The following is a 14504-nucleotide window of genomic DNA, read 5'->3' as shown; positions in this document are numbered from 1 at the left end:
ACATGACGGCTCCTCTCGTTATTTCTTTACTATTATGCTTCGCAAAGTACATGTCCAAGGGTCCTCCTTCTCTTAGTGCTCCCAAGCTAATCTGAGTAGAAGAGAGGCCCTCAGCACACTTTTGATTGGCCAAACTCAAAAGCAGTTACATGAAAAGCTGCACTTCTAAAAGCTATTGCGCCAAAAACTAGCTCTCCACAAAGCTTAGCACAGTTTGCGACATTCCATACAGCCTACCACGTCAGTAGTGTAATTCGCGGAACGTCCATACAGTCCTGCCACGTCGACATCTCCTCGTAATTTGAGTCCTTGCTTTATTTATTAAGGGTTTAGGCCCCTCGCCGAATCCTGTAAGTTGGTAGGGTTAGGCTTTTAAACCTAACCCCCCTTTTGGGCCACTCCATCAAATCCTGCAAGTTTGGCACAACTTCTTTTGCTTCTTTTCACTAGGTTTTAGGTCCCTCCGCCAGTTCCTGTCCTCTGGGCCATGGCATGTCATCACTTTGTGACACCAACTCTCGTGCCACAAAACCTCTTACACAAAAGTCTCAGAATGCATACATTGTGAGCAAGCTGACCCCCTACTTGCCTTAGCTTAAGCAACCCCCCTGCTTGCTCTAACCAAGTATCCCCCCACCCCTATGCCTATTCAAAGAAGACCTCTGTTTACATGAAAAACCTGATATCTTATGGTAGCTTACATTAAGCCTTGGATTTTTTCACATACACACACACAATCACAGATGAATTGAAATGAAATGTTATTTACGTCTACAAGAGACCTAAAAGACCCATGAGACAAAAACTTTACATCATCATCATCATATGATACAAAAGCCTAGAGTAACAAACACTAAAATGTGAACAAACAAGTGAGTCAGTAGAGCGAGCCATGGCTTGATAGTGCCTGCTCTGCGAAGAACAATCATCTGAGCTCTGATACCACATAAAATTCAAGCCGGCTAGGTGATAGAGTCACTGCAGCAATCACCAAACCGAACCAAAACAGCAAACACTTCAACTTGAACTATAGATTATCACACTGGAGACAAGAGACATGGAGTGGCAGAGTTCCACTCCAAGAAGCAATGGCCAATAAGTTAGGTCTAGATAAGAGTGCTCCCCCGTAGGCCCCCTAAAGGGTCCTCAAAACCTGAGAGCCTTACAGTTTTTATTGGACCTTTGAAAATACTAAGAGCCCCCCATAACCACCCTTCATGGGTTTTCAAACGTTTGAAAAAGGATGGATAAAGGCTATAGGGAGTCACTATGCCTTTTTGACCTCTTGTAGCCCACCTAGAGGGTAATATGTTAATGTGGGGGGTGGTTTAGGCACCCCCTACCTAAATTGTAGCTGTCACCATAGGTTACCACCAAAATTTAAGGATGAGGGTGCCTCAAACCTAGGAGAAAGGTATGTGACACACATAAAGTCTTTAAAGGACCCTCCAAAAACATTGTAAAGGGCCCTTTAGAGGGTCTATGGGGGAGCCCTCTAATCATGCCATATCATCACTGTGTGACAAGGTTCCTTGCAGCAGCTTCTTGATCATCCTTGCCATCACCTTTTTGGTTGGCCTTTGGCTGTTGGTGACAGCAAATGCTGGTTTTTGAGGCTTTTGCCTAGATTGTGGGTTGTCATTTCCTCAGGAAAGTTATTGCAACCATAAACAACTGCTGGCCTCTTGTTGTCATTTCTTCCCTTGGAGATCATTGAATATTTGGAGTTGTTTCCGGTGCCCATCTTTCAGCGGTTGCTGGGAGTCATCTCTCCATTGTAGGCACCCAGTGAACTTTATACTATCTTAGGAGAGGTCTTTCCCCCAGGCATTTTTGCAGTTCTTCAGTTTCCCCAATGGCTAGTTCTATCAATTCTTTGCATGCATGCCTGCTATGTATTACAGTTATACTTGCCCCTCTTGGATCTGTACATCATTTGGGCGTCCAAGGGGAATTTTTGAATTGAATGAAACCACCCTCTTCTTTGTGTGTGTGTGTATGTGAGAGAGAGAGACTGATGAAACCACCCTCTTCTTTGTGTGTGTGTGTGTGTGTGTGTGTGTGAGGGAGAGAGATTGATGAAGTACACTTTGCTCTCAGTCAGAATATTGCAATATGTGATCACCATTATGAACCGATTATATCAAGATATTTAGTTCAGTCATTTGTCTGTGTTCAGATGCCTTCAGGGATCATACAAAGCCGGGACAACCCACGATATGACTGCCAGATTTTCACATTGAATACATATTCAGAGATGTTCAAAGGTTTGGGCTTTGATGGTCATCTCAAAGCAAGCTTTCTAGCTGGCATGGTTGGCCTAGAGGGCTCTGGGGCTTACCTCAAGGATCTCAAGGCAGGCACACGTTCTGTGAAGGTGACATTGAAATTTGAGGTGGAAACAAGGTATGAATCCATAAACATGAGCCAAAAAGTCCTGGAGAGGTGCTTATCAGATTTCTCAGGGGAAGACATCAAACAAGCAACACATTTTGTGGCAGGAGTGCAATGGGGGGCAAATGCATATGCATCAGTAGAGAGTGAGAGTAGCATGGGCATTAATGCAAAGGGCATCGAAGCAAGGTTGTCTGCACGACTTAGCGAGCTTGGTGCTTCCCTTTTGGAACTATGTACAGGTGGTGTGCCCTTAGGTGCCCTCATGGCCCAGTTCGGCGCAGGGAAGGGTCGTCTTGCAATTGAAAAAGAAGAGAAGTTCAAATTCAGGGTGGATGCAGATGTGCTGCCAGATAGCACAGAGAGCATGATTCTTCCAAAGGATTTGGAGGAAGCTTGGACCCTCCTGTCAAGAATACCTGTCCAACTTGTCCGTACAACCAATCAAGGACGGGGCCGGCCTCTACGTTTTACTTTGTATCCTCTTTCACAACTTGAGAAGAAGGTCCCACCTGGCTCCCAGTTGCATATTTCCATGGCACCAAGGTGTACTAGCTTCACCAGCCCTTCAATTGAAGAAAGTCTTGAGAGGCTTTTCAATGAATTGCAATATATCAAGCAAGATCTACATGATTTGTTCGAGGATGTGAGCATTAATCACTTGGCTGCATTTTCAAGTCATGACATTGAAAACATTGCTGCTTTCAGAAATGATACGGAGGCTGCGGAGGGCCAACTTCGAGCAGCAGTTCGTGAACAGCTCATCGCAATCCGCTCACAAAAGGGTGAAGTAGCAGCCTTGGAAAAGCTGATAAGAGACTTTTCCACCCAATCACAGTCAGCGCCATTGAAGGCTCGGGCTTTCATGGCCCCTTACAGGAGAAAGCTGAAGCGGATTATTAGCCTGAAAGAGCACGGTGTCCAGTTTGTCTTGCAAGCATCCTCCTCCACAACAAGCACTCTGGCATCTAGTACAGAAAGTTTCCCCATATCTTGCAATCATGGAGCATCAATATGGGCGGTAGTGTTGAGCTACTGGGAGCCAAGTGGAAAGAATAACCAGCAGGAGTGGAATAATAATTGGAACACTTTCTGGCATCTTCGTGACCAAGGCAGATGTGGCCAGGCACGCAACAACGATCCTGCAGTCACTGATGTTCATTTTGTTGTGCAAGAAAACCAGGATGGGGAATGCACTTGCAAGACCAAGGTATCTGTCCTTAGGGATGGAGATGTTGTCTCAGATGATACTGCAATGCTGATGTTAGGCAGCCCTCAATCTAACAAGCTTCACAAGAATCTAGTATATAGTAGTGTTCCACATGAAGTGAAATTGCAACCCCCTAATGCCAGAATACCTCTTCAAACCTATTGTCCTGGCCACCATGTGCAGTCCCCTCGTATGGCTTCATGTGCTGAACATGTTATCAGAGACTGGGCCTGCGAAAGATGCGAGGGATGCATCGAGTATGGCAAGGATGGCTTTTTATACTGTGCATGTGGCCGTGCTCCTCTGCGAGCATGCCGCTTCAGGTGTAGTAGCCAAAAGCATGGCCCTCTCTTTGTTGCATTTCCTGCAAGCGAAGATGTTGCCCAAATCTTGGAAAGGCAAGAGGCTCCACAGCAATTGAATATCTTGTTGCTGGGGGAGACTGGTGTGGGCAAGTCCACTTTTATCAATGCGTTTGCTAATTATGTTAGCTTTGATAGTTTGGAGAGTGCCATTGATTCAGCAGAGGATCTGGTAGGGCTTATACCCATGGCTTTTACACACACAGATCAGAAGACTTTTGAGATGCGTGAGATCAAATTTGGGCAACGTGATCCCAATGAAGTTCATCATGAAGGTCAATCTTCCACACAGGCCTGCCGCAGTTACACCTTTCCTTTGTCTCGACATCAAACAGTGCACCTTATTGATACCCCTGGTGTGGGAGACACCCGAGGCATCGAACACGACCAAGCCAACTTTCAGAATATACTGAGTTACCTCACCCACTACACAGAAATCCATGGAATATGTGTCATGCTAAAACCCAATACTGCACGCCTCACAGTCACCTTCCGCTTCTGCATTAGGGAGCTGCTGCGTCATCTGCATAAGAGTGCTAGTGAAAACATTGTTTTCCTGTTCACCAATGCTAGGAGCACCTTTTATACACCTGGAGATACTACTGTACCCCTCACGACGTTGCTGCGAGAAATTCAGAATGCCCCTCCACATGTTCACATAGCTTACAACCAGCGAACTATCTACTGCATGGATAATGAAGCATTCCGCTATCTGCTTGCGTTAAAAGAAGGGTGCTTCTTCTCTCCAGAAGTTAAACCATCATATTCGCAGAGCTGGACCACGTCCGCTGATGAGTGCCATCGAATGCTGGAGCAGTTCCGCTCTTTAAGGGCTCACAATGTCAGAGAAACTGTCTCTTTGAACCAGGCATGGAGCTTGGTATCTAAGCTGCAGAAGCCCTTGGAAGATGTAACCAATGCCATCCAGTGCAATTTGACAAAATGGGCTGCAATGAAGAAAGAACTGGAGGAATTTCAAGGAAACAGTAGAGAACTGGAGCGCATTTTCAAGGGTGACGAGGTCCTAAACTTGCAGGCAGTGCCTTTCAAGAAGGGTGCTCGTACCGTCTGCACCTCCACAGAGAGTTGTTGTGAGAGGCGTGAATCAATCAATGGTGAGATTGAGGTATTCTACAAGCGCGTGTGTCACGAACCCTGCAGCTCCTCAAAAGTAGTGCGAGTACTTGCACAAGGAAATTCTCTGTGGTTCTGCAAAGTCATGGATGTGCAAGGGATATGTAAGGAGTGCAAGTGCCACTACAAACAGCATAAGCGCATCACTTACAACAGCAAGCTGGTTCCTCAGAAGGTTGTCAGTGAGTACATCGAGACCAAACTGCACAGCGATAGCAAGAAGATAGAGGCCAAGGAACTAAAAACTCTAGAGCTTGGACAGCGTATTGAGGAGTGGCAGCAAGAACTTGATATTATAACACAGGCTTGTGCTAGATTTGCTCTATTCTTCAAGAACAATTCCATAACACCAGTGAATGATGACATGAAAGCATATGTAAATCACCAGATCGCAGTCGAGAAAAGCCGAGGCGACTACGACAGCGCACTTATTGCCAGATGGGAGGCCTTTCTTCTGGCATATCAGAAGCAGATCAATGATTTAGAGCGCATGATAAGCATGAAAGTAGAAGATCGTGCAAACACTGAGAAGGCTGCTGGGAGTCATCGGTCACCACACAGAACCCCGTCTCTGTATGGCACAGCAGAAGATATCATGCAACTAGCAGCCAATCTTTATCAGCTCAAGCACCACGGTACCACCATCAAGGACTTAGCTGAGGAGGTTTCATACTGTGAATTCCGCACACAATTTCACAACAAGACATTTCATGGCAGGCGACCTAAAAATGTAGCAGCCAAGCTCAAAGCTCATGTCATTGCATGTTCAGGTGAAGGATCATTACAATGCATAGTTCCAAGCAGAGTGACAGCTGAGAAATCATTGACTGCAGCGGGCCATATCGGTAGTAAAAATAGATAGGATGCATTGGAAAAACTGAAATCCTTTTGGTCAGCATCGACAGAATACCAGGAGGAATTCTCTTCAAGTAAATTTGGAACATTTCCAACAAGAAGACCACAATCTAGTTCTCAGGTAAATGGAAGTAAACCAAGGTACTCTCATGAAGCCTTTTCAGCCAACCTGTATTTAATGCCTCCTCAAGAACTCTTCAAAGAGGGCTTGTGATTATTAACCAATCTGTACCTTCCATCTAGTGACACTATCAACGCAAGAGCAAAGTCATCTTTTTTCTGAGAGTAAGCCCTCTCCTTTTCTTTTATAATTTGGATACTAAATCATGAACAAGAAAGTTTCAAACCCCACCTTTCTCTGCAGGGAAGGATGTTCCGACTATTGTAGCAGGTGTATATGAGTCTGCAGAAGACGAGACTCCAGAATGGTTGCTAGACTTCAGACCTAGCATTTCAGAAACAAGAGTAGACCGAATCTCTTTGAGAGCCCAACCCAAAATGGTTTTGAGATATTGTCAAGCAAAACAGACCTGTACAAAGCTCTTGCCCATAGCTCTTGCATTTAAACTGTCTCTCGTAATCTTTAGTACCCATAAATGAGGATTTTCTATTGAAACTTTAATTTCTTCTGAAATAAGAAAAAGAGGGGCAGAATAAAGTTCTGTTGAAACCCTTGCCGAAGGACTATGTGAGGGGCTGAAATTTGTTTAGCTAAGTCCCAAATGATGAAGAGTTTTTTATTTAAAGTGTTGTCTTAACACTTTAATGATCCTTTTAATATGAGTTTAGAGTGTTTCCTCTTGGTTCTCTAAAATGAAGCATGATATGACATCTTGTGATACTCTATTTTTGGCTCAAATTAATGATGAGGTTTAAATGATTGTAAAAGAATTTATTATCTTTTGAAAAGAAAGTGAGTGTCACATTCTGCATGTTGTGTGGAGCACATTCACCAAGTTTCGTCTCATGTGGGCAAATAAGTTAAGAATTGAGTAAATATTACTCTTTTCAAGAAGTTCCTGGGTAAAAGTAGTGAGATTGTACAATTCTGATATCTAAAATTGGATGTGAGCATCTTAGGTGGGACGCATGTTTAACCTCACTATCCTATCTTATTGCAGTATTAGCGAGAACCATGATTAAACTGTCAATCCATGGGACGAAGCTGACTCACTAGTGCATAGAGGCTACAAGAGGTTGCCAATCTCTCGAAAAACAATTAACAACTCGCATCTAACTCAAGCTACACTCAAGTGACTGAAGTCACCCAAAAACCAATCACTTATCGGCAAACAAATCACAGCCGTTACAGCATCAGATGACATCCAAACATAATGAAACTTCTAAGAAATGTTTATAAGACCTAAGCACACATGCTCATGGTTTCAAACCCCACTTTAGGTCAAGTGCCAAAATCGCGATTATTAACAGCAGTGGATTTTTGACCTAGTCGTTTTTAATCCTAAATGAATCTATATGCTTAGCAATGATCCTCAATATCCCGCATATGCTTAGTTTTTTATTTGAAAGTGTAAATTCTTAGTTATGATGAAATTAGGCCATGGGTTGGCGACGCCAAAAGCTATCAAATACCATGATGTGTTTACATCAATACGTAGAGCTCTTACCTGCGATTGCAATGCAACAAACAAAACTGCAATGTGACAACCGGGGAGGAAGTAGGAAGCACGAGAAGGAGAGGAGTGAGCACCGTTAGCTCACGCTGTGTATTTTATTATCCAAAACTTAACAATAATTTACAAAAATTGGCTTTTATACCTTAGCCAAGGTTTTTGGTGGTCAAAACTAATAATCTGGGAGTGCTACCAAAGATGGATAATGACAGGTTGATACAATCTGAAAGCTTGTAGCTTTGGCTCATTAATTACAGAGTTTATCCAAGAAAATAAGAGTTACAATATTCTCGATTTATCAAAATTATAAGTCTTTTACAAAAAATGATATCCGTACTAGCTTGCTGCTAACATTCCCCCCCCCCCTCCTCGCATGTGTCATCCTTTGACACAGCTTTATGGGTTGAAGTAGTCTTCGGGCTGGCAACTGGCGAGGCAGTCTTTAAGCGCACTTAGTGCCTTTTGGTATCTGATCTTCCTTTCTTTATCTGGCATTTGCAAAAATTGCATAGTTACTCTGTTTTTGAGCTTCACTGCTGAGTAGCTTACAAACCTTGATGTGAGGTTATTGATCACCGGTGCAAATATTTTTGTTCGCCAGGTGAAGAATCCTGTGTAGAATGCTTCCTCGAACACCAGCATATTGTGTGAAGGTAGAAACATGCATCTGGCATAGAAGCCATAGAGGACTTCTTCGGAAGGTTGGCCACTAAGATAATAGCACAAACCTTTGCTACCTTTGAGGAATGACATCCAAGGGGTGCCTGCTTGCTCTGGCTCATTGAACACTTTGATGCATGTGAGAAACATTTGGTAGATCTTATATAGCATAGTGCATGACAAATCTGGTAGACTTTTAAAGAATGATGTGGCACCCTTTAGGGGTTTTACCATGTATTCTTCAGTCGGCACTGGTCCCTTTTTTGGAGCAGGCAGTCTGGGGTAATTCAACCAAGTTGGCCGTTTCTTTAGTAGTGCCTCATGTGCTATCCAGGTCCTTACTCTTGGTACAGGACAGATAGTTGGATCTTTTTACAGGGCCACAGGTGCTCTCGTAAACAGAATCAAGTATCTTGGGTTTTTGTTCAGCTGGCTCAACGTCCTTCACTTCGGGTGGTCTTTATCTACGCCCTCGACTTGCATGTCTATGTAAAGCCTTTCTTTTACCTGTAGCAACTCAACTTTAATCAGAGGGTAGGGCAGAGACTCTTGGTGCCATTGCGCATTTATTTGATTGGGAGTGAGTTGTGTGACATTGACAAAATGAAGTACTCTCAGCTCCCAGTCCATTGCTGCCTTCCACTGCTCATCTACCTCTTGTGTAACTTTTTCTTTTAGTGCATCTTCTTCAGCCTTTGAGAACTGGACCATGGGCACTGTGTCTTCTTTTGGAATGGGTACTTGAAAATCTTATTTGCCACTCAGCTCTACTGTGGACTGTGTCTCCATTTGAGCAAATGATACTTCTATTTGAGGCTGCTCCAAAGTTCCTGCCTCTTCTTGCGTTTCCGGACTTCCCTCTCTCAGTATCTGGTTGACTCTTTTGAGTTCAGCTATCTCCTTCAGCAGTTCATCTTCTCTTTGGACCTGCATCAAGGCCACGTCTTTGCATTGAGATTGCTCTAACTTCAGCTCCAGCTTGAGGTCTTTATTTTTCTTTTCTAGTTCCTTGTAGACCTCCTTTGTACCTTTGATTGATGCGACGGCTTGATTCTCTTGTATTTGCTGCAAGAATATTGCCTGATCATTGATTCTTTGTTTAGAGTACTGTAGAGAAGCATTGGCTTCATCTAACTATACCTGGATTTTTTGAGCTGATAGGGTGGTAGTGAAAAGTTCATTTGTAACTTCCGTCATCTAATCATCCTTGGCTTTACATGCATCTGATAGTTTGGTAAACAGCTCACCCAGCTCCTTCATTTCTTTTTGTTGCTTATCTCTAGCGAGCTGATGTTGTTCAGCTTCTGCTCTCAGCTCCTGCACTTGCCTTTGCAAATCGGTGATGACATTAAGTCTGTCATCTAACTCCCCTTGGAGTGTGTCGATCACCATCTTAACTCTTTGGCCCATATGCTACGGCCAAGTGCTGCTGAGCGAAGCCTTTGTGTTCTCTCCTGCATTTGCTTAGCATATTCATTAACCTACAGGATGACTTCATCATTGGATTTTCAGTCTTCATTGCATGCCAGCTATCTTGATGTTTCTGCAGCCTCATGGGTGTCTGTTGATTGTGTCAGGACGGCTGGTTGCTTTTGTTCTTGTAGTTGTGGTTGTTCTTTTTCCGTGGAGGTAGAGGGTGGTGCCTCGGCCTTCTCTTGCTGTGCTGTGGTAGAGGGTGGTTCCTCTCCCTTTTGCTTGTTTGGCTGCTCAAACTGTATGGTGTCCTCTTTTGTTGCAGGACTTGCTTCCTTTTCTGTCTCTAGCTCTTTCTCTATTGGCTGCTCTTGAGTAGAATCAGCTGCTCGTTGTGTAGATTCAGCTGCCTCTTTGTGTTCTGGTTCTTGTGCAGATTCATCTTCCTTTTCATGTTCAACTTCTGCTTCTTTCATTGGCTCATTTGTTGTGTCTTTAACTGCCGGTGATGGTGGTGGGCTGGGATCTTAGTGTTCAGAGACAGGAGAAGAGATGCGGGGAGACACATCACCTTGGGCATGTTGTGCTTCTCCTTGTGCAGTGGTCTCCTCTGCATGCTCTTGATGTTCTTACACCTCTTTTGCCTTCTTTGCTGCTTCTTCGGCTTCCTTTAGCTTTAAAGCTTCTGCTTCTGGTACATCCGTTCCAATACTTCAGCAGTTTCTTCAGCCTGCTTCTTGGTGTGATGCTTGGTCCTTGGTCCCTTAAGTCCACTAGGCACCCATTTTTCCGGGTCCTTTACTTGTTCTTGTTGGCTGCATTGGTATGCGTGTTTCTCTCTTTCAAACTGGGCTTGCTTTTGCACAGGCTCTTCTAGGTGTGCTGCCACTACTTTTCTCTTCATTTCCTCCCTTCGTGCTCTCTTTTCTTCATTATCCGAGTTTTCACTCATGTGCCCTTCCGGCAAGCTTTCAGCCGATTCTTCATCAGATTTGTAGCATCTCTTGGCCGATCTTGTAGCTTGAGGAGATGGTTGAGCTTACACTATCCAAGTGTTTTGGTCGGGGACAGGTGGTAGGTTGTCGGCCATGCCGATGGCATGGTATGCAATTCTTGTCAATACCTCTGGTGCACCTAGGTAAGTTATCTTTCCTTCTTTCTTTCTTCCTTTCAAGGTGGTCAAGACAGATTGTGCTGGTCCATCGGTTGCCTGGTTGTTGACTTAAGGACTTGCGTGAAGGTGGTGGAAACCGCATCATTGGGTGTGGTATACCTTGGTGGCCTTTTAGCAAGGAAATGAAAGTGTTGGTGGTATAACCTGGATGGCTCTCAACCTGTTTGTGAATAATGTCAGCAAAGGTGGATGTGGTAGTTTCTTTGGTGAAAGTACCTGCCATTTTCCTGTCCCTTGCCCTCATTGTCATTCCTTCTGTGGGCAGTTTGAGTGCTTCTGCCACTATTTCCTTGGTTATCACTACTTCAACTTTATTCCCCTGAGGGTCAAAATTTTTTGCAGTTCCATCTTCTTTGATCGTGGATAAAAGCTCATAAGCTTTTTGGAAATCCACACCGCTCGGCTCCTATTCATAGAAATCTCTTAGTCCTAGCCTGCGGTTGGCTTCTTTGGTCTTAGGCTTTGCGGCAACATCATACACTTCTTTTGGTAGCAGTTGCAACTCTACCTGATGTCCCTCCTCACTCTTGAATCTGCCGGTGAACACTGTGGTGTGATGCTCTTTGAGCTGTTCTTTTGAAAGATAGGCTGCCTTGGCGGCTTTGACTGAATCTGGATCCAGTTGGTATGTGGGTAGCTCCTGCAACTGTTGTTTTTGGTGGAGCTTCTTCTTGGCGCTCTCTGTTGCTTACATGGCTCCTGTTCAATGAATAGAGTGTCAAAGTTAGCATATTTGTCGGATTTTCTATGAAGTGTCCTTTAGTATGAAATGCTAACAATTTTAGTCCAATTTGCTTCAAATCAATTTTTGAACAAGCATAGATGTATAAAAACATGCAAGGAACAAAAACGTCAAGTTCAAACAAAAATTTGCAACCAAAGTAAATAATCACGATTATTTACAAATGAGTAATTTCTCCAACTTTTTGCAAACTTGGCATCACAGGCTTGAAGTATATACCAAATACATGCTCTGAGTGAAATATGGGCTCATTTGGATGCATAGGGTGAAAATGGTACCAGATTTTGGCTTTATGTCTCTCAAACAGTAGATATAATGAAAATTTGAGATTTTGAGCTCCAAATTGGTTCCAACTTGGCTAGTGGACTTACCACATCATGTACTTTGGATGTATGATGACAAAATATCAAAATTTCTCTATTTTGGTTAGAAAGTAAATAATCGCGATTATTAACATTTCTACCAAAATCAACATTTTTTGGTACAAATTGGTTCTAGGCATTGTATAGACTCTGTATATGAGATATGAGGTGATTTGAATCAAGAAATGTGGTCCATAATCCAAAAATTGGTTTGCAAAGACTTCTTTGCGTGTTCTGGTAATTTTCCAAGTTATAGGTGCTCATTTTGACTCATACTTGATTTTTGGCATGTAATAGGTGTGTACACATGATAGGTGAGGTGATGATACAATTTCCAAGCAAAAATGATGCAAAAGCAAATAATTGCGATTATTTATATCAGTCATAATTTTCTTGCTAAACTTAAAATTTTTGACCTAAACACATTCTATACACCTAAAAGAAGTCCTAAAATGAATTTGGGCCAGTTTGGTCTTGCCGGCATCACTTTGTGCTTTGCCGAATCTGAAACCTCTGATTTCTATTACTATACTGCATGTTGGGTTGGTTAGTCAATTTTGGGGGCTTTGGACTTGTCCGCAACATAGTCGTGAAGCAACTCATCCAATTCTGGCTCATTTGGAGTCAGTTTGACCCCGTATGTCGAATTTGACGCTTTGTAACCTTTGAACCGTTTACTGCATTTTGAGGGCTTTGCTTGATTGATTTCACGAAACCAATCATATACATTGTATATGAACCTCGTAGGCAAGCTGTCTGTGGAGTCGGATCGGAATTCTAGCATCTGCCAAAAACCTAGCTTTTCTACTTGGGACCCCCTCAACCCCTGCTGAATGGTCAACTGATGATATAGAAAGGTTCTATTATGTTAGGGCATGCTACAATTCAAATCTCATCCGATTTGATCGAGCTGACAGGCCGCTATGGTCAGTTTTTGGTCGTAGGTCTTCGTGCACTGCTCGGTTTTTAGGGTTTTTTAAAGGGGTTTAGACTAGCTATCGGCCATACAAAATGGATCATTGATGAGTAAAGAACTTACTCCTCATGTTTCGTGTGAGACGGCACTGAAAACGGGCAACTGTAGACTCCGGAAAAGATGCGCGAAAGAGGTCGAAAAGCTCTCTCTACAAAGCCCACAAGTGGAAATGAAGTGGTTTTAGCCTACCTTGGATATCTATACCCGGACTTCCCAAACCTATTTTCCCTAGATTCCCTCGTTAGTCCTACTAGGCTGTGAAATCCATGTTAGACTCAAAAATTTCCTTGATCGGATTCCTGTAGCTCATTCTGCAAGAATTTTGCAAAAGTAGGTCTGGCCGCCTAATTTAGGCTTCCTGCTTCCATCTTCTGATTTCATTGAAATTTTTTGTGTTTGTTCGCCTTATCTTTCTGATCACCATCATGTCTTCCATTTTTCCATATGAGCTTTTTTGCTATTTATTATTAATTTTTGACATGTTTATTAAAAAAACCAAAGAGAATAAAAAATGCCCTAAAAAGGTAAAGTGAAAATTCAATAATTAAGAATATCCATAGAAAAACATACCTTTATTGTTTTTTGTTGGATTTCTCTATTTTTAAGTCTCATTATCAATAAAAATGATGAAAAATAACAAAAAAGGACTATTTTTTGATGATTTTTTTATAGTATATACACAATTTACACTCATTGGGAAGATATTATCAGTGAATTTTCCCTTAATAATGAATTATAAGGGCATTATTAGGTAATTTTGCAAAAAATCACACGTTAATATCAAACTTTTTCCTCCCTCTTCAAACATTGTCCTTAATTACTTAGTGCCCTTCCACCCCTCCTAGATGGCGTACTCCGGGACGACTGTGTGCATGGGTTGAACAATCGTGTTTATGCATAGCCGTGGTTGGCTCTACCATGCTTTGAAGATCAATGCAATTCAAACCACTAAGCTGTGCAAGAGCTGGGTCTTGAGTAATTAGCTCAAGGGTTTCTGATGTCGAGGCTTTCTGATGCTGTCTTCCAAAGAGAAAATCTTGTAGCTTGTGTGCTCTCAGTTTGATTGTACCATCAGGATACTTCAGCACGTTGATTGCTTGAGCTGTTGGTAGCACTTTTGACTGTTGTTGAGCTTTTTCTCGCCATTGGTAGCTTGGTTTGCTTGGTGCTGTATGGTGTGGTGGAGTCTTTTGAGACTTAACTTGCCATTGCTTGATTGGTTTTACGGTTTGTGGAGAAGATAAGTGCTCCATTTTCTTCCAAATCCATTTCAAGTTAGGTTCCTTGCTTAGAGATGCTTGTCTCTGTGTTTTTACCCTTGGAACCTTCTTTTGTTTTGTCGGTGATGTTTTGGGCACCCAAATTTGAATCGGCTTATCCTTAAGCTATGCTTTTGGTACCCAAATTTGCCTCATCCTTGCAGGCTACTTGTAGCATTTTCTTGTCGAGGGGATGGAGAAGATTGATTACTTCGTGGTTTGTTCTGTTGATTGCTTCCTTTCCATTCCTCCTTGCTTGGAGCAATTGGAACAATGAGTTTCCCGCCTTTAGGTGATAGCTTGAGCTGATTTGTATCCTAATCTGGTAC

General features: G+C 42.8%; 2 protein-coding genes across 3 annotated transcripts in view; one reads left to right on the top strand and one right to left on the bottom strand.

Moving 5' to 3' along the window:
- Positions 1–6308, top strand: part of LOC147448074 (uncharacterized) — a 33726-nt gene extending 27418 nt beyond the window's left edge. Inside the window, exon 2 of the mRNA XM_086523944.1 lies at positions 2180–6308. Coding sequence (XP_086380070.1) covers positions 2180–5962 — 3783 coding nt within the window. The 3' untranslated portion in view covers positions 5963–6308. The remainder of the gene's footprint in view (positions 1–2179) is intronic.
- LOC147448073 (uncharacterized) overlaps positions 1–6771 on the bottom strand; it is a 35184-nt gene extending 28413 nt beyond the window's left edge. Inside the window, exons 1-3 of one of the 2 annotated variants that reach the window (XM_086523945.1) lie at positions 6486–6771; positions 6308–6400; positions 6081–6203 (exon numbers count right to left, since the gene is read on the bottom strand). In XM_086523945.1, coding sequence (XP_086380071.1) covers positions 6142–6203; positions 6308–6400; positions 6486–6549 — 219 coding nt within the window. In that variant the 5' untranslated portion in view covers positions 6550–6771 and the 3' untranslated portion in view covers positions 6081–6141. Of the gene's footprint in view, positions 1–6080; positions 6204–6307; positions 6401–6485 lie in introns of those variants that run through there. The other variant, XM_086523946.1, reaches the window with a different exon arrangement.
- Between the last annotated feature and the right edge of the window lie 7733 nt (positions 6772–14504).

The sequence above is a fragment of the Adiantum capillus-veneris genome, chromosome 11, assembly GCF_014529385.1.
Source record: "Adiantum capillus-veneris isolate H3 chromosome 11, ASM1452938v2, whole genome shotgun sequence".
In the NCBI taxonomy this organism is placed as follows: Eukaryota; Viridiplantae; Streptophyta; class Polypodiopsida; order Polypodiales; family Pteridaceae; genus Adiantum; species Adiantum capillus-veneris.
This window is presented reverse-complemented; position numbering and strand designations above follow the sequence as displayed.